This window comes from Microcebus murinus, chromosome 4 (assembly GCF_040939455.1).
Source record: "Microcebus murinus isolate Inina chromosome 4, M.murinus_Inina_mat1.0, whole genome shotgun sequence".
In the NCBI taxonomy this organism is placed as follows: Eukaryota; Metazoa; Chordata; class Mammalia; order Primates; family Cheirogaleidae; genus Microcebus; species Microcebus murinus.
The window spans coordinates 76,296,844-76,316,764 of NC_134107.1; the positions used below are offsets into that span (position 1 = coordinate 76,296,844).

Sequence of the window (19,921 nt, forward strand, 5' to 3'; positions counted from 1 at the left end):
AACCTCTCAGCAACAATTGACAGCTCCTTCCTTCTGGATGCCTCTAGTCCCTTGGTTCTGCAAGGTGACTTCCTGCTAGCCTTCCTTCTTTCTCCATTGCTATTCCTTCCCAATCTCTTTTGCTAGCTCCTTCTCCTCTGTCTTAATTCAACGTTAGCATGCCTCAGAACTTGATACTGGGCCTTTTCTCCCTTTTTACATTCTGGGGGAGAGTGAATAACATCCCCAAAGATTTCATGTCCTAATCCCTGAACCTATGAATCTTACCTTATGACAAAGGAGTTTGCAGGCATGATTAAGTTAAGGATCTTAAGATAAGGAGTTTATCCTGAGTTACCCACATTGGCCCTGAATGTGTCCTTAGGAAAGAGAGGCAGTGGGAGAATTTGACTGTAGAAGAAGAAGGCAATGTGACAAGTGAAGCAAGACGCTATGCTGCTCACTTTGGAGATGGAAGAAGGGGCCATGAGCCAAGAAGTGCAAGGATTGCAGTTCTAGAAGCTGAGAAAGGCAAAGGAATGGATTCTCCTCTAGAGCCTCCGAAGGGAATTTGGCCTTGCTGACAGTGAAACTGATTTTGGACTTCAGAGTTCCACAAGTGTAAGAGAATAAATATGTGCCACCAAGGTTGTGGTAATTTGTTACTGTCTTCTCCATAGTTTATTTCCCCCATCCTCATGGATCTGAAAACCATCTTTATGCTAATAAATTCAATATGTGTTTCTCCAACCGTGACCTTGGGCTACAGACTCACACAAACCCTGTTCAAGCAGGCTCACCGCAGCAATCCCCTGGCCAGCCTCTCTACCACCCCTCCTGTCCCTCCCAACCGCTGTCCACACGCTGCCTCAGTGTTCTTCCAAATCTCATCACATCACTTTTCTGCTTAATACACTTTTAATGTCTTACAATTTCACCTTTGATAATAGCTAAACTGTACCTTGGTCTTTAAGGCCTAGCCTGATATGGCCCACGCCTACCTCTCTAACTTCTTGAACTTTGCTCCAGCCTTTACCAGTTTCTATGCCTCATGAGTTCCTTCTTGCCTCAGGGCCTTTGCACATGCTGCTTTCTATGCCCAAAATGCTTTCCCTCTCCAGCATCTCCATCCTCTTTCCCAACTCTCCTAGTTCGGATGTGAGCTCCCAAGATTGCCCTGTCTAAAGAACATCCCTAGCCTACGCCATCTCTTCTGTTTTCCTTTGTAGCACTTATCACAGGACATAATCATTTTATATAACTTTTAGCTTGAGTTTTGCTCGCCTCTTTCACTAGAATGTAGGCTCCGTAGAAGCAAGGACCCTGACCTGTTTGGGTCACTTGTTGTGTCCCTAGCATAGAAGATATATGATAGTTCAGAAAACATTTCTTGAATGAATGTACAATAGAACAGGCAGTCTAGTGAGCTCGACTATTTTGACTCTGGCTACTTGGGTTGAAAAAGATCTCCTATGCCAATGTTAAGGATCTCAAACTAGCAAAACCGAGTTCCAGGAGACTGGTTCTGTGGTCCACAACCCACCTTGGTTTCCTTCTAACAAATAACACTAGGGCAAGAGGTGGGAGCAGGGTGGACTTGGAGGGAGAGTTTGTTATTTAACACCTAAATGCACATTATAAAAAAGCAATGTCATCAAAAACATAGAAAGTCTGGGAAACTCTCATGGCCAAGAGAAGCTAAGAAGACATAATGACAAAACATAATATGGTAACATTGCTTACCTAGATGGGATGCGGGAACAGAGGGACATTGGGGGGATATTAAAAAAATCTTAATAAACTACGGACTTTAATTAATGTATTGATATTGGCTCATTTATTGTAACAAATGTACCATACTAACATAGGACGTTAATAGCAGGGAACCTGGGTACCAGAATAGGGGTTACCTGGGAATTCTGTACCACCTGCTCCATTTTTCTGTAACTCTAACACTAAAGATTAAAATTAAAGTCTATTTTTTTAAGAAAGCAATGTTACCTACACTTCCATTTGACACGTTAAACTCCCAAGATTGGTAATGGCAGCTGTCAAATGCTAAGTGCCCTGGATGGGGCGAGCATTGTTGTATACATCACCACATTTGATCCTCGGAACCACCTAATGAGTTGGAGGCATTATCCCTATTTGGAGAGTGAGGGAATTGAGGCTTAGCGATTTCCACGGACACATCCTTGGTTATACAGCAAGTAAGTGGCAAACCCAGGAGCTGAACTTAAGGTCTTGTCTTCTCATGGCTTCCCAAAGAAAGATGGCATATGCCAGATTGCTTCATTTGATTTCTGCAGTGGGAAAAATGGCTCCCTCAACTTCCACGCCCTTCCATGCCACTCATCGCCGTCCTCAAGGCCATGGCACCGGTTTGGAGTGTCGTTACTTCTCATGTGTAAACTTTTGAGAGCCTCTTCTTACCTGGCCTCTCCTCCGTTCTGCATTCCAACCCATTCTACACACGGCTTGCAGATTAACCATTTCAAAGCACAACACCATTTATATTCCAAAATCTCCCTAATGCCTACTGAAAAAAAACCCCAGACTACTTCCTCTGGCCCCAACCTTCTCATCTCTGATTTCTTCCCTTTCACCAGACCTACACGAGTGTCAGGTGGCTCTACTTCCTACTTCCCAACAAGTTCTATGTCTTGCTTCTATTTTAAATTCAGCAAAAGTAGGACGACTTCGTACTGAATGTAAAAAAATTGCTAGGACTGGGGGCAATTCACACGACTGCTGAGATTCAATCCAGATCTTAAAAAGACTAGATAAGTTATGAAAAAACAAACATGCAACCCAACCATCACACATAAGGCAGAATGAGATGTTATATCTTCCTGGAACGGGAGACACAGTGCCTGCCTTAGCCAAGGTGGGAGGATTAGTCAGGGTTCCTGGGATGGACCTGGATCCAGGCTCCTCCTGGGATGGCAGGGGAAAGCGCTCACCGAAGCCTGAGACCGAGCCACACTCAGCGGCGCCACAGTTCCCGCGCTCCCTCGCACGCACAGCCCCTGGAAAAGTCCAGCGCTCCCCCCGCAACACGGCCTCTGTCTACACTGCTCGATTTGCCTTTTATGGCACCCATTGTTCTTTGAAGCTTTTGTAGCTCCTTTTAACCCCATTTCACCGTGTAGCAATGTTGGGGGCGGGGCGCAAAAGGGGGCCATTCCCTCCGCAGGAGTCGCTCGCAGTAACGATTTCAAACATCCCAGGTGCGAGGAAGTGGGGAGGAGGAGGAAGGGAAGGACGCCACCATCTTCAGAGGTGCCGCCCGCAGGGGACGCTCCCTTCGCTGGGGCGGGCCCGAGGGGCGCGGGATGCAGCCGCGCCCACCCCGCCCCGCGTCACCGCGTCTTCCGGAAACTCCACGCCTCGGGTACTCGGTTTCCCCGGATGGTTCCGGAAGAGCGCGGCGGCGCGGGCAGAGAGCTCACGGGCCGGCCGGGAGGCAGCTGTAGCCGCTGGGGCGGCGCGGAGGGGCCGGGCGAGGGGCGCGCTTTGTTCCGCGGTTGGTTCCGGCTCCCGCGGGCGCGCCGGAGAGCCCGGTGTCGCGCGCCCGGGGACCCGCGCTGGCTGTGCGCGCGGGGGCGGGACCGCAGCGCCCGGGTCCCAGCCCCGCCGGCGGAGGCCGTGAGCGCGAGAGCTCGTGCGCCCGGCGCAGCCCGAGCCCCTCGTAGGCGGGCGCCGAGCGCGGGCTGCTGCGGCTCCGGTGCGCTGGCTGGGAGCCCGAGGCGCCGAGACCCAAAGGCAGGCGAGATGCGGGCGCAGCTGGGGCGCGGGCAAAGGGAAAGCGAAAGCCGGGCTCCCCGCTGGTGACTGGGCGAAGGCGCCGCGCTGCCCTCCCGACGCCCGCAGCACCTGGGCCTGTCCTCCCGGGCCGAGCCCGGCGCGCAGCAGCCATGGCCATCGCCCACCTGGCCACCGAGTACGTGTTCTCCGACTTCTTGCTGAAGGAGCCGACCGAGCCCAAGTTCAGGGGGCTGCGGCTGGAGCTGGCCGTGGACAAGATGGTCACATGCATCGCCGTGGGGCTGCCCTTGCTGCTCATCTCGCTGGCCTTTGCGCAGGAGATCTCAATTGGTGAGGCCCGGGGGCCGAGGGCGGGCCGGGCTGGGCCGGCGTTATCGGGGCTACCCGGGGCTGGGGAGCTGGGCTTTTCCTGCGCAGAGGCCTGAATCCGGGCACGCCCCTCGTGCTGCTCGCAGCTGCCATGGGTGTGAAAGTTGGGAAGAAAGGTGGTCCCAGTTTTACGGTCCAAAGCGTTCTTTGGCCGCCTTTGTCATTATATCCCTATCGACTTTTTGGCATCCCTACTCCTCAGTTCTTGTTCCCTGGGCCCCTCTGATCGGACTGTGGCGTAGAGTTCATAGCCCACCCTTATGACTGGCGCTCTTGTCACCGGATTTGCCAGTAACAGCTGTGTCCCCTCTTTTCACCCCGTCCCTCACGTATTTGTGCAGTCACTTAAAATTTTGCACCAGAGAATTTCCCGAGTAGCTCAGTGGAGGATGTGAAGACAAGTGCTGTCTTAACATGTGGTTGGCATTTACTGAGACTCTAGCTCCGCAGGGTTGTGAATGATAGGAAACATCTGCCCTTGGCAGGTATTAGATCCTCCACTCTAAGGGGCGCCTTGCTGTGAACGTGAGATGAGGGAGTCCCCTTCATGTAAATTTCATTTGCTCTTAAAAGAGTTCTGTGAGATTCGAAAGTCTGGTGGTTTGGGCAGGATCATGTGGCTAAGTGGCTTGTCTTCCTCATCAGCTGTTCCCACTTTCAGCACTGGAGAGAGTATGTGAATTAACAGGAAGGTAGTGTGGGTGGGTGAAAGACAGTTTTAGGGCAGGCAGGGGTCGGGAGAGAGGAAGAGGAGGCCAGTGGCACTGGACCTTGGGAAAACTTAATGTCGGAGGGTAGATGGGAATTGGATAAGTAGAAGTGAAACTTTTGTTGAGATTTTGAGAAGGCAGAGAATGTTCCATATTCCCGGAAGGGGAGACACAGTGACTGTCTAAGCCAGGAAGGGAGGATTAGTCAGGGTTTCTGGGATGTGAGAGTGAATATGGACCGAGGTCAGGTTAGGACAGAAGAGCACAGTCTGATGGTTTCAGAATGGTTTGAGCGGACTGATTGAAAACAACAGCACTTAGTAAATACTAGCCTAATTGTGGCAGGAGGGGTCTGTGAACGAAGGGGCAGGCCAGGTGCCAAGAGGTGGGGCGTCAGATGAAGTCTTGTGCATGGGTGGTGTGAGGGGTGGAAGGGAAGAGTGGGTGATTTCTGAGAGATCAAAGAGTAATAGGCAGCACTTGGGTACCTGGTTTTGAATAGGCCATGAAGAGACTGACCAAAGTTGTTGCTAAGGTTGTGTGTCTGGGTTGGTAGAGAACGGTGGTGGTGGTGTCGATGGGAATAGTGAAGTTGAGGGAAGAGTTGGTTGGAAAAGGATGATAATGAGTTTGATTTTTGTAATCTGCAGTTTTAAGTTCAATTTGGCAGGAAGTTGCCTAATTCACTGTGGAAAATACATTTTCAGTTTCCTTCGTCTTTGAACAGGGATAGTCATAGGAGGGTTTTCTTTTGCCTTTCAGATGGCAGTGAATTGAGACTTCCAGCTGAAAGGGAAACCACCAAGTAGCATGGGTCCTGGAGATAATCTCCTCCCTTCAGTTAATTTCTTCTTGAGTACCAGCTGTGTTCTGAGCCCAGGGCTAGGCACCAAGGACCCAGGAATAAATGAGGCATGGTCCTTGTCCTAGGGGAGCAGACCTTGGGTACCTGGGGTAGGGGGACGGAGAGCCAGGAGGGAAGAATTGGTCATCCTCTGTGACCAGGCTCCACTTCTAGCTCGTGTACTAGAGGGCTTCTAAGGCACATGCATGTGTAGTGCATTAGGTACATCCAAATTGATGGTTTGAGAGGCATTTTTTGAGGGAATTGCCCATGCTGTGTGCATAGCACTGCTGTGCCTTGGGGGAGCATGTGAAAGGATTTTGAGATGGGGCCCTCTCCCTGCCCTGCAGAAAGTTACTACCCAGCCGGACATTAGAAGGGACTGGTTAGCAAGTAATATCTTTTAGCCGCGTGTGATTTGGGGACCAGACAAGTATTGACCTCTGAGCTCCAGGCCAGGTTGGCAGGCATTTGTATGAGAACTGTCGAGCAGACTCCCGTGTCTTCTAAAGTGCTTCAGGAGTTCCAAGGGGAGGACAAGCGTGTGGATGAAGCCAACCAGACCAGGGAAGACCCATCAGATTGAGTACACATTTAGATAAAACCAGCAGAAGGGCTTTAGAGAGGAGAGGAGAGGTACATAGATTAATACATGGAATTGGTGCAGTAGGAATATGTTATGCAGCATTTAATTTTGTTCAGTTTAGCTGTATACACTCAGCCAAAAACAAACCAAACCAATAAAGAACAACAAAAAAGAGAGAGTGAAGTAAATTAAATGGAGCAAGCATGTTGCTCGCCACAGTGGTCAGTGAGCACAGGCCCCAGTGGGAGTGTGTGATAGAGCCTGCCCACTTAAAACATGGCTTCATCCTCCCCCTCTTGATAATTACTCCCTCCTTTTCTGGTGCCTGGAATACTCTTTCATTGTTGTACTTTACACAATACATTATAACCTGTCCATGTGGCTGCCTCACCTGCAAGATACTTCATCTTCTATTGATCCCTGAAAGCTGGTGTCTTGCATAGCACATTGAAGCCACTCTACCAACATTTGTTGAGTGAATGAAAGGCGATAGCTTTTCGGCATCGTCAGGCGATTGTTGAGCCTGGTGTGCATGGTGCTGATTCTTAGCACTGGGGTGTCAGACGCATGTAAGGCATGGACTCTGCCCCTTGGAAGCACGATTTAGCAGAGATGTTGAACATGTAGCCCTCCCAGTGCAGGATTTGTGGAATCTGAGCGTGTGAGGTGTGTACGAAAGCCTGGTGCAGTGGGGAGGCAGAAGGAGGGGTTTAGGCCAGAGAAGGGTTTGAGTTCAGCTCTGCAGCAGGGTTCCAAGGGTATGCAGGCGTGTAGGCTGAAGCAGGGGAGTGTGGCCACAGGAGCTTTAGGGGCACAGTCGCATAGAGAGGTGGGAGTTGAAGTGTGTACAGTAGTTCCATATTAAAGAGAGCACAGCAAATCTCGTTTTCCCATTTATATTGGTGCGTGTATGTATAAAACTATTACAGAAATGAGAAAATCAACTTTAATGATTACTCCTATCAGTTTTTTTCTTTTCCACTTGTATTGATAAAGTAGTTTATAAAAAATTCATCAATTGTAATATAAAATCCTCTTAAGCATAAAATTTTATTTTCCATTTATTTTCTGGAAACTAAATTTTCTATCTTGTAAACTAGGATTTATATTATAACTGGCGATTTTTGCTTTAAACATCTTTAAAGAAAATCCAATAAATCAAAAAATAGATGTGGATTAATTTTTAGATTTAAGAGAAGGTTTCTCTGTGTGTCGCAGGTTAGAGAGAGAGTGTCCTCATGTGATAAAACATATTTGGCTTCACATTAAAGGCTTCACCTTAGTCTTTGGCCTATTTTCTCACTAGTTTTGTCCACTGGGCTCCCTCTCAGAAAAGGGGGACAGAGCTTGCCCAGGCCAGAGAGACCTACTGGCATGGCGGTGAGCTGACTTTTATCAAAGTGCCAGCATGGGGGCTGGTGGGGATAGTGTTGGGGACAGCAGAGGGGACTGTGCCTTTCTCATCCGCCAGATCTTGCTCTGCCTGCCCACGGCTACGGGTCATCGTAGAAGTGATGTGGTCCAGAGGGGCAGGACGGACTAGTGCCATGGTCAAGGTGAAGAGCAACTTTGGTAGCTTTTGCAGCAGTTTGGAGCCACAGCTGCTTATTGGTCCTGACATGCCCTGTGACAGTGAGAACAACAGGCAGAAACACTCTTGAAGGAGTCGCAAGGAGACCCTCTTAACTTCTGACTTATGCCTGGGAGCATTTTGAAGGCTTATCGACAGTGCAGCAGGGATTGGATATACGAACTGAAGCGTGCACCTGTTCTGCTTAGGCCTGGTACTTCTCCTCAGCCTTTCCAAAGCACTGTGGGCTTGGCTCCCCGGAAGGGTACGGCTCGGTTGGGTAGGGGGAAAGTTACGCATAACTGGCACACAGCAAAATGCAGCTTAAATTTAATTATAAGCTCAATTATAGTGCAAGTACCTCAGATTCCCTTCTGTGGTATTTTTGTGGCGAGGAGGAGTCTGTGTTCCAAGTGCCAGTGACTTGGAGCTAGGACTCTGTGCTGTGGGAGCCAGAGGAGGGAGAACCGTGCGGGCTTTGTTTTACCAGCCCTCGCGTCCCCTTCCTCTGGCCTTGCATCATCACCTCTTGCACACGAGAGTGCTCAGTAGCCATTTAGTGAAGGAAATGCCAGAGCACATTAGAGAACTGTCCTGGGTCCCCCCCTCCAACCCCCCAAGAATGGCTGGGCTGAGGGAAAGGAGGGGGCATTCCAGGTATTGAAATCAAAGTAAAAATATAGAAAAAAATTTCTAATGTTTTATTTGGGAAGCGAGAATTACAGTTCGGGGGCATATACACAGACTGGTCTTTGGTATAGCGGAAGAACAAAGAGAAGGTTAGGAGAACATTTATTAGAGAAATGTTACATGTTCTTTAGAAAGAAAGCTCATTGGCACTAGAGAAGCTTTTGGGAGCCTGCAGGCCATGGTTAGTGAGTGATGGTGGTGGGTAAAACTAGTCTTAGAGTCCCAGCAGCTCATTTCAGCAGCTACTAGTTAAAATTCATCATAGGGCTATGTTATAGTAGGCCAGTCCAGGACCTGGGCTTGTGGAAAAATTTAATTCCTAGAATAGGTGCTATGTGACCTGAATGCTTTTTCACCTCTGGCCCCTGAACTCTGATTTAGTTGGGTATGATAAGAATGGCCCATTTGCTCCAGTCACTTGGGAGCACTTTCCCTGCGTGTCATTTGATGATACAAGTACCATTCTGGGTCAGGCCAGTCCTTCCTGGACATTTGCCTCTGATGACAGCAGTGAAGGGTGCACATCATTGTGTGCGGGAGGGGTGTCGTCCCGCTTGAATTGTAAGCTCAGGTTATAGTGCAAGTACCTCAGATTCCCTTTTGTGGTTATTTCTGTTGCGAGGAGGAATCTGTTCAAAGTGCCAAAGGGCTGCATTGGGGCAGAAGGATCAATATCATTCTGTTTGGCTTGGACACCACATGGTGTCTCTTCTGCCAGGCAGAGTCCTGTGCCACAGAAGGCCTCTCATCTCTGACACATCTGTCCCCAGATATCGCTAGGGGTGCCACACATTTTACTGGGAGGAAGGGAGAGAGGTCGGTTTAGAAAATAGCTGAGTAACAGCTTGGTGTGGAATACAAGCGTGATTGCACAAAATGACCTTTAAGCTCTGAAATTCTAGGAGCATTCATCTAAGCTGTTGAATTCCGTAAGTGTGCTACTGTTGTGGACTGAGTGTTTGTGTCTCCCTTCCCAGTTCTTATGTTGAAGTCCTGATCCCCAGTGTGGTGATCTGTGGAGATGGAGCCTCTGGGAGGTAATTAGGTTTAGATGAGGTCATGAGGGTGGGGCCTTCATGATGGGATTAGTGCCCTCACCAGAAGAGAGAGAGACAGAAAGAGAGAGAGATCGACATCTCCACCAGGAAAAGCATGGGAGCACACAGGGAGAAGGTGGCCATCTGCAAACCAGGATAGAGCCCTCACCGTACACCCATCTGCTGGCACCTTGATCTGGGACTTCCAGACTCCAGAACTGTGAGTAAATAAATGTTGTTTAAGCCACCCAATCTGTGGTATTTTCTTATCACATCCCAAGTAGACTAAGACAAAGCTTTCAACAGACCAGACTTTAAGTGGGATTCATGTTCTTGGGGTCTGCTGTTCCCTGGGCTTAGGGCTGTATAGGGTCTGATGCCTCGTGCTGGTTTGATTCTCTGGTGCCCTAACTTGGCATATAGCTCCTGGGAGAGGAGAGCCCCCATCTCCTGCTAGGATATTTCTTGCCCTGAGCCTGGCAGGCTGGACCAGATGGGCAGCAAGGGGCAGCCAGTAGACCCCTGGGGAAAGGTTGTCTGGGCTGCCAGGAACCCTGTCTCCCTTCCATTAGGCAGCCACAGTTCTGGGCAAAGAGGGACTTGGTCCTTCCAAGTTAGCTCTGCTCTTTTGCTGTCATTACAGGACAGGCATTGGGCCACCTCTAGCGAGCCAAAGGATAGATATAACTGCAGCTGCTTCCAATACCATTTGTTTGCAGTTCCCCTTTCGCTTCCTGGAACTGAGTCAGCAGCTGGGTGGCTGAATTTAGGTGTAACTTTGGGAATATCTTCAGGCTGCTTTTCAGCATGTACCAGCTGGCAGAGCAAACTGATTCTTTTCACAGGTGTCTATGAGAGTGGGCCAATATTTAGGATCTCATGGCATAGGTTCCATAACAGCACATCCTCAGCTGACAGATAGAACCCAAGAGCCCAGAGAGACTCCTAACCCTTGCAGAAGGATGCATGCCGTGCAGAGACGCAACTGTTGAATACTAGTTTTACTTTGTTGATGTTTTTGTTTGTCTTGTACAGGTAGTACCTAAGTACATTCTCATGGTGAAGGATTCATAAACAACCTTCACCATGTGCTAGAGGTAACTACACTGGACATTTTGCATGGCCTTATTGTGTCCTTTCTCTTCTTTTAATATAGCATGTGTACATTTGATTTTTTAAAAAAACAAACTGGGTCATACCATGGTGGTTTGCTTTTCCCCAGTTAGTATATTTGGAGAGCTGTGTCAGTACATAGGTGTCACCTCACTGTTTATAATACACAGAATAGTATTCCCTAGTGTAGAATATTCTTAGCATAATTCATCTAAACAGTCCCCTAGTGATAGATGTTTACATTCTCTCAAAATTTCTCCTCTCGCATAAACCTTGTTTGTATATCAATCTTTGTAAATATTTCCCTCCTGCCAACATTGAAAGGAAAGGAGATGAGAATAGTATGAGTTTCTAGAAGGATGAAATGGTTTTCCAGGATAGTTTTGCATTCCTGAGTTCCTATTTCAAATAAGTAGGAAAAAACTCTGCCTTACACACTGTCCAGCTCTAACTCCCTCTAAATGTGACTCCGTCAGAAGTTTGGAAGAGGCATTTTGCTGTGCTCCTGGTTTTTAGAAAGAAATGGCCTCTTTCAGGGGTAAAATTATAACTTTGAGCTAGACTTCCTGATACTGTGTTTTGGTAACCCACTTTAAGTTTCCTTCCTAATATTTACCACAAGTTGCAGTAAGGTAAGTACTTGTATAATAATTTGTTGGATACTGTGTCCCTACCAGACTGTAAGTTCACTTGAGGGCAGGGACCATCTGTCCTTAAAACTTGGTACATAGTAGGCATTCAATAAAGTGTGTGTAAATGAACAAGGGTGTCGGGAGGGTTTTAGTGTTTTGGGATCCTCATTGTTATCTCCAAAATGGGATTTTGTGCAGTCATGAAAGAATGTTAACTCTCCATAAAAAAATTTGGAAACTCTGTATATTGGAGCTGACTAGAAAACAGTAATAGAATAAGAAATATAAAGTGACAGATAAGAAAACATTTAGTAATGATGAGAGCAATTAAAAAAAAATACTAGAACATATCCAAATTGCATTTGTTCCCTTTCAATGCAGTGTGTCCTGACTTTAAGAGACCCAGTGAATTAGAGGATCCATATTTATTAATAATTATTTACTGCCCCCTATCTTTGTCCCTACTCCACCCCTTCTCCCACCCCCTTTATATATATAAAAAAAAGGAAGAAAAGAAAATGAGGCTACTGCTGTAGGGGGGGGGGACCCAAAAACCTATTATTTCAAAATAGGTGAAACTCCCAAACCCCTAGCAAAAACCGAAAGTAAATCTGTGGACCTTTGCAGAATCTAGGTTTGGATTAGCAACATGGTCTCGTCTTTAAAAGCCATGCAAACACTGTCCTTCTGTAGCTGATTGCTTCCGAGGATTGCTTTCTTATCAAACCCCTAACAGAGGCAGTGAGAATTTGGTCCAAAGCGGAGAAGGGGAGGCAGTTTGGGGGCACTGTGCCCTGGCTGAGCTGGGCAACTCTGGGCAAGAGAGGCCCAGCTGCATGCCACGGGCTTTCCTAGGACAGCAGGGAGACCTTAGTTGCCAGGGGAGGAGGGACCTAAGAGAGTCTGTGATCTGCACGATACCAGGGCACACTTGGGTCTGTTGGAGGTCGAAGGTGGTGATGGGGAAGGCATTCTTCTCTTACTTTTTTTTCCATTCTCTCTAAAGCCTGCACTCCTTTTTCCTTATAAGTATTTATATATGCATATATTTTTCTGATTGTAAAGATAAGGCTTGCTGTAGAAAATATAAAAAATATAGAAGAGAAAGTAGCAATAAATCTACCACCAGAGATAACCACTGCTCTATCTTGGTATATTTTACCCCAGGCTTTTTTTATATATACATAGCTGGTAACTTGTACTCTCTTTTTTAAAAACTGAGCACTAAGTCAGGGGCATGTTACTGACAGCCTAAAATAAGTGACTGAGGTAAAGATCTCAATCATTGGAAGTTTATGAAGCCAAAGTTGTGGATGCCTGGGAAAAAAGCAAACCACAGAAAAATCTTTGGCTGTTTTTTTGAAGGGCAGTTTGGAAGTTTTAGTATTTAACAGGAGTAGAGCATACAGAAAGGAAAAAAACAGGGAGTAGAAGGGTAGTGAGACAAAATGATTACATTCTTGTGAAACCCAGGAAAATCTATATTTTACATAAGATAAGGCAAATGTTAGAGGAGAAAAGGGGAGTGAAGGAAGCATTAATTATTTAGGTGACCCTGGGTGGGTGGAAGAATGTTTGATCTTGTCTCTGTTTTGCACCTGGGAAGATAAATTTATAATTCATTATTAGTGTGGAATTGGACAGACTTTAGTTTTCCGAGCTGGACTTAGCTCACAGACCTAAAGTTACAGTTTGTATGTTCTTGCTTATAGGAGGCCAGTAAGAAATTTCCTTCACGAATGATCTGTGGGTCCAGTCCTTCATAGGTGCCTGAGGCCTTTACTTCCCATTTAGCATAAGGAGTTGGGAGAGTGGTCCTGAAATTTTTATTTTCTTTTGCATTATACCATGTTCTTAAATCTTTGTAAACTTGATTTTTGTTGGCTGTAACATGGAATATTATACAAGTGTATAAAAATTTAACCATTTCATAGTGTTTTGCTAATATAAATAGTATTGTGAAGAACACTCCTCAACATAAACATCTTCTCTCTACAGATCTCAGTATTTCAACAGATGGTGTGAGTCTAATATCAATTTCAGGGTATCATTTTCAGGACTTGTGATTCATATGGTTACATTGCCCTGTGGATTCCCAATGGACACTTCTATCTGCAGCTAAGAAAGTGCCCATCCCCATAGCAAGCAGCAGTTAGTTGATTATTTTTGACAGTTTAACAGATGAATAAAGGTATCCCATTGTTTCAAATCACATTTATTCAGTTAGAGCGTTGAATGTTTTTTCATAGGTATCTTTTCTATTTATATAATTTTGTGAATTATCTGTTCTTTAGCTTATCTTTCCAAAGGGATGTTGATTTTTCAATGGGTTTTATTACCTATTTGTATGGATAACATAGTTGCAAATATTTTTTAACTATCCTTTATTATTAGATATTTTCTTTCCAATTGTCAGTTACCTTCAAATTTTATTTATGATAAGTTTTGATGAGCAGAAGCTATTTTATGTCAGCAGAACTGTCCATCTTTTAATTTTTTATTTCTTCAGTTCCATTTGGATTAGATTGACACAGCCCATCCTTAGCACAATTAAATATCCATCAATTTTTTTCTAATTATCTTTAATGATTTTATTTAAACATTTACCTCTTCAATCTGTTTTGTTCTTTTGATGGTATAAGTGAAGACTATAGCTGATAATTCCCCATTTGTCATGTATTGGATAACCCATTCCTTATCCAGGCCAACTCTTAAATGAGCCTGTTTTAGGGGTATTTGTATTCTGTTGTTATTGCTCTGATACTAGCTTGGTTTTAGATATAAGGGGATACCTGGGTAAATTTAAGTAAAGTCATAAAATAGTAGAACCGTGAGAAGGAAAACTGAAGCTCAGCAATCTAAGTGACCGGCTTGCCTAACACCAATTGTTCCGTCTATTTAGATGATTAATTCCTCACAATATATTAAATATATAAGAGGTTAAAGAATTACAGGAAGAGCATCATTTTCAGCGAGACCCTTACCGGCAATTTGTCAGGTTAACTCAACTACTAGTCATTTTTCTTTTTTATAGTTATGAGGAACACTATTTTGATATATAACAAGAAATATATATTTGGTCTTTGGTTACCTAGTGCTCAGCTCCTAAAACCCTTCAATCTCCAGAGTGACAGGTGTCTTTTTGTATGCTGATGAGATGGCTGAGGGCTCCTGGATAGCCTCATTATGGGGACTGGTTACCAGGGGATCCAGCCTTGTGATTGGAGGGTTAGAACTTTCAGCTCCAACCCCTGACCTCAGGGAAGGGGATAGGGGCTGGAGGTTGAGGCATCTCCAGTGGTCAATGATTTAGTCATGCCTCCATAAAACCCCCAGAAAAACGGTTCAGAGAGCTGCTAGGTCACATCCGCATGCTGGAAGAGTGGTGCATCCCCCTCCCTGGGGACAGAAGCTCCTTCACTCAGGACCCTTCTGAACCTTGCTGTATGCATCTCTTCACCTTTGTGTTCATCTGTATCCTTGAAAACATCCTTTGTGATAAATTGACAATAGTAAGTAAAGGGTTTGCCTGAGTTTGTGAGTCACTCTAGCAAGTGACTGAACACTAGGAAAGGGTTTTGGGAACCCTCGATTTATAGCTGGTAGGTCAGAAGTTCTATTACTGCTGCCCTTGTGATTGTGGGAAGCCACATGGATGGGATGAATCAAGTAAAAGTGCTTTAAGAAAAATTATAATTTCCAGATGGGTTCAGAAAAAAGCAAATATTGCAGCATGAAGGATGAATAGGCTCTGCATGGAGTTGGTGCTTCAGCTAAGGAGTCAGGTTTGTTCATGCACACAGGTGTGTCAGTGAGGGAATTGTTCATATTAATTTGCCAAATGTCTATATGTCTGTGCGTGTGTGTTAAGGTTTGGACATTAAGAGGAATAATTAAAGCCCTGCCCTTTTTTTTGGACACACCCAAATCTAAGTTTCTTCCCGAGGTAACTATTACTGTTTAGTATTCTTTTGCACTGCTCTTTTTTGTAATTTGCTCATTTATCTTTAATATGTCCTGGAAGTATTTTCATGTCAGTGCATGTAGATCTGCCTCATTCTTTCTAAATGTGTCATAATTTACTGTAGTGTAACTACACCTCAGTTCATTTTTTTAGCTGTCTATGTATGGACTTATACATTCATGCCACTTTTTCCCACTACAAACAGTGGTTCATTGAACACCCTTGTATGTGCTGCTTCATGCAAAATGTATTTCTCTAGAGCAGAGAAATTGGTGGTTCTCAACTTCTTGGTCTCAGGATCCCTTTACATTTTTGAAATTTATGGATGACTCCAAGAAGCTTTTGTTTGTGGGTTTTATTTATTGGCATTTATCATATTAGAAATAAAACTAACAAATTAAAAAAAATATTAATTTAAAATAAACCCATCACATGTTCACACATATATATATTTATGAAAAATAACTTCAGCAACAGAAACTTAAAGAGTGGCATTGTTTTCCATTTCTGTAAATCTCCTTGATGTCTGAATAGAAGACCAGTGGATTCTCTTATTTGCTTCTCATTCCTTATATTGTGCTATCCCATGTCAGTAGACTCAGGAAATTCCACTGTATACATTCATGGGAGAATGAGAACAAAAAGGCAAATAACCCCAGTACTGTGAAAATAGGTTGAACATTGTGGACCTCCTGAAAGGGTCTCGGGTTGCAGGGCTTCCAGACCACACTTTGAGAACCATTGCTCTGGGGCAAAACTCAATGGTGGAGCTTGAAGCCAGAGGGCCAAAAGGTGTGCACATATTAAATTTAAAAGGCATTTCCAGTAGTCTTCCAGGGTATCAGCTTACACTCCCATCACCAGTGTAGGGAACACTGCTTGCCTCGCTTCTTTAGCAACACTTGATATCTTCAGAGTTTTTAATTTACCATTCCTACGGTTGAAAGGGCATCTCATAGCTTTCGTTTATAATCCCCTATTTACACTGGGATTTGACAGGGCACACATTGCTGGGCTGTCGCTGTGACGCTTGGTGTCATCTGGCGACTGCCCCTTCTCTCCTGGCTGCTTATGGTTATCCTTTGGCCCGGGGTGTTTTTTTTTCCCAGAGAGACTGACAGCTTGTTATCCTTGGCTTATGAATCCACCCCCCTCCCAAAAGAAATTCATCTTAACCATCTCTTTTTATCTATTCTTTTTTTTTTCAAGCCAAAGGGCTTTTTAAAAAGCTGGTGGTTTCACTTCTGAGCCCTCTGTTTCCTGTTTGAATTTAGTTAACTAGTAAAACTAGCAAATATCATTTATTAGGAAATGTGAAATTATCTGCTAAAAAAGCTTTCTTTTAAATGTTAACACCTCCACATTTGATGATCTAGTGTAAGGGTTCTTAAAATTTTCAAGAAGTGCAGCCGCTTCCATGGGGGAAAGTTGTTTTTCAGAGAGGACCTTACTGAGCTGTGTCCTCAAACAGTTCATGATACCTATTAAATGACATAGGGAAAGAGGCCTGATACTTCATTGATATTCAGTAAACATTGGTTGATGCTGAGCTAGTGTAAACTAAGCCTCTCTAACCAGAAGGAACTTTGTAAAATTGTGAACTTCTAGTTAAGCTGAGACAGAGGCGGTAGGCTTCTCTCCAGCTCTCAGATTCAGGCACCTCCGCTGGGAGGGGTCTGGGTGATGGTGACTGTGACTTGCCTCTCTGCTTCCCACAGTGACCTCAAAGGGGGGAGAGTCCAGGGACTGATGGTCTTGACGTTCTTCTTCTTAATAAGGCTTCATTCCTTTTTGATAAACACTCAAAGTCTTCATGTTCTCAGTTTGTTTTCTGTATTACACGCATTGAAGTCATTAATAGAACAGAAAATGATGCCCTTCTAAGAACTGAAGAACCACACTTCTGATGCTTACTGCTTAACAGTGAGAAACAGCAGCAGGGAGCAAGCCTGACCGGAAGGGATCTCATGCATCTCGCCCTGGGATCAGTCTCACCCCTGTGGCATGTGGGTGTTGGAGAGGAATTCATATTGGATGCACCTAGTGCCCTTCTGATTCGAGCCTACTATAGCTCATGCCTGCCTTATCATAATTATTCTTTTTCATCTCTTAACTCCATTCATTCATGTTCTCAGTCACAGGACCTGTGTTCATTGAACACTCTGCCGAGCAGTAGTGATCTTTCTGAAAAGGCAGACGTGGTCCTAGAAGCTTGCAGTCTCACGGGGGGAAGAGCTTCCCTGATCATTTCAGAACTCTGTGTTCCGTGCTTCGGAACAAGTGCCAGGATGAGGGAGCCTCACCCGGTCACGGGCATGGGGGTGGCTTGCTGAGGAAGCAGCACCCCAGCTGAGTTACCCATCAGTGTGTGCAAAGCCTCTTGGGGGAGAATGGGCATGTTTTATTGGCGAAACTGAAAGAGGGTCAGCGTTACTGGAACCTGTTGGGCAGGGGGAAGAGTGAATGGTATAAAGAGATTGGAGAGATGGGTAGGCGTCTGATCTGGGAGGGGCTTGTGGGATTGGATTTTAGGGCGTATCCAGTGAGCAGTTGAGGGCTTCACACTGTGAGTGACATAATCAGATACACATTCTAAAATCTCACCTCATGGACTTCATGAAGGATGGATTAGACAGGGCCAGAAGCAGATGTGGAGAGATGAGTTAGGGGCCATTGCAGTAAGTTAGGGCTTTTTAATTCTGGGTACTTTGAGGACCAGCAATGTCATATATATATCTTGGAATCCACTGTGGGACTTTGTAAGGGACAAATGTTTTGTTAAAATCTGATATCAAGAGCCGTGCTGGGAGCTCCAGAGACATTGCCTGGTGCTTTCCAGTTGTCTGGGATGCTGGAGCTGATTTGCGAGTCTGCTCTGGGTCTGAGTCTGGCAGCTTTTGCAGCCAGGCCAGCACAGTGGACGGTGAGGATTAGGGCCGTGCCTGGTAGCTGTGGGCCAGGTCTGCGTGGATGCCTGGTCCTGGGTGGGACCCCACCTGGGTGGCTCTCTGTAGCTGGCAGAGCAGGAAGTCCTGTCTGCAGAGGGCCTGTGAGAAGCTCGGCAGCCCTGTAGGGCCTGGCCAGGTCCCTGGTGAGCAGCTGAAGGGGTAGGCATCCCCGGGGGAAATACTGCCTTGGTGCCTCTGCCCTCCACAGTCGCTCCCAGTGCCTTCCCCTGCTGTCCTTGGGACCAGCGTTAACTAACAGCCACTGTATACCACCCCCGACCACCCATCAATGAGGGACCCTGTGTGCTAAGTCCTTAAGCATGTTATATTTCCCAGCAGCAATCCTTCAAAATAGTTATTTTTCCATTTTTGAGAGACTCTGTGGAATGGGTAAGGTGTGATGTGGGGAGCCAGGCCTCCTGGGTTCCAATCCCAGCACACAGTCACTGTGAGGCCTTGGATGAGTTGTAGAATTTCTCAGTGACCAGCTTCCTCATCAGCAAATAGAGTAAGAGTAGAACCTATGTCATGGGGTGGTGAGAACTAAATTAACGCACGTGAAGCACTAGAACATTGTCAGAATGTAGGAAGCACTCAGTGCGGGTTGGCTGCCAAACATACCCTTATCCTGTTATGACCCTTTGACAGATGAGGAACCGGGGCTGATGGGGCCAGGGAACATGCGGGGCGTGGGGCTGGAGTGCAGTGCTCCGTCCAAAGCTTGGGTTCTCAGCAGCACCGCTGTGTGCGCCCTGCCCTTCCCTGTCCTGCAGTGAGGGACAGGACAGAGTGGAGCTTGCTCGTGGTCCTGCTCAGAGGCTGCTAGCTGGTGCTTGGTCTCCCCCACCCTGCCAAGCCGTCCTTGCCATTACTCACAGACTGGGGTGACTTCCCAGCGTGTTGTCCCAGCATGTCCTTTTTCTGATCCCCAGCGGGACTCTGCTCCAGGTGCAGTAGTAAGCTGCTCCCTGTCCTAAAGGGGCTGTGCTCCTGGTGTTTCCCCAGCCTGCGTTCCCTCCTCTCCTCCCTTCAAATAAGAACATCTGCCATGGTTCAGCCATTGCCCTTATGCAGTTTTTTTCCAACTGTTATCATTAGTGGTTTATATCCTTGGCCTTGTCTGCAAGACTATAAGCCCTTGGAGGACAGGGACCCTGCCACCTTTATCTTTGAATCCCCTGCACTGCACACAGTATGTGTACATAGTAGGTGCCCAGTGAATGCTTTTTGGGTTAAGCTCAGCACTGGTGAGCTCTGGGTGCCTTAGAACATCGGTACTCTCTTGCTCCATGTAGAAATGGGAAGAACGGAGACCCGGCTCTGATGAAAAGCGCATGGATGTCCCTTTTGTTTTCTGAGGTTCCTTGAAAAAAAGAACATTTGTCACTTTAGCATTTGCATCTGTCACGTGAAACCCATGATGGTCTATTGAGACTGTCCTTGTATTTGCAAAGGGGTCACATGACCAGTTGTCTACTTAATAGTGACAGTCATTGTAAGTTCTTTTCATTTTGCCAGAGTCACTAATCTCTGATTCAGTACTGAATTTAGATGCTCAAGGCCTTGAGCTACACAGAAGGGTTTCTTTGTTGCAGGAATTACAAAACCTAGCTTCTGAAAGGCGTCTTTGAGGGACCGATGATGCAAAAGGACTTAACGAAGTTGGTCTAGTTTGAGGCTGTGGCCCCTTTAAAGCCACTGTTCTGTAGAA

General features: G+C 46.0%; 1 protein-coding gene across 2 annotated transcripts in view; it reads left to right on the plus strand.

Moving 5' to 3' along the window:
• The first annotated feature begins 3,215 nt into the window (after positions 1-3,215).
• PANX1 (pannexin 1) overlaps positions 3,216-19,921 on the plus strand; it is a 51,075-nt gene continuing 34,369 nt past the window's right edge. Inside the window, exon 1 of one of the 2 annotated variants that reach the window (XM_076002444.1) lies at positions 3,216-4,077. In XM_076002444.1, the coding sequence (XP_075858559.1) occupies positions 3,897-4,077 (181 nt within the window). In that variant the 5' untranslated portion in view covers positions 3,216-3,896. The remainder of the gene's footprint in view (positions 4,078-19,921) is intronic. The other variant, XM_076002443.1, reaches the window with a different exon arrangement.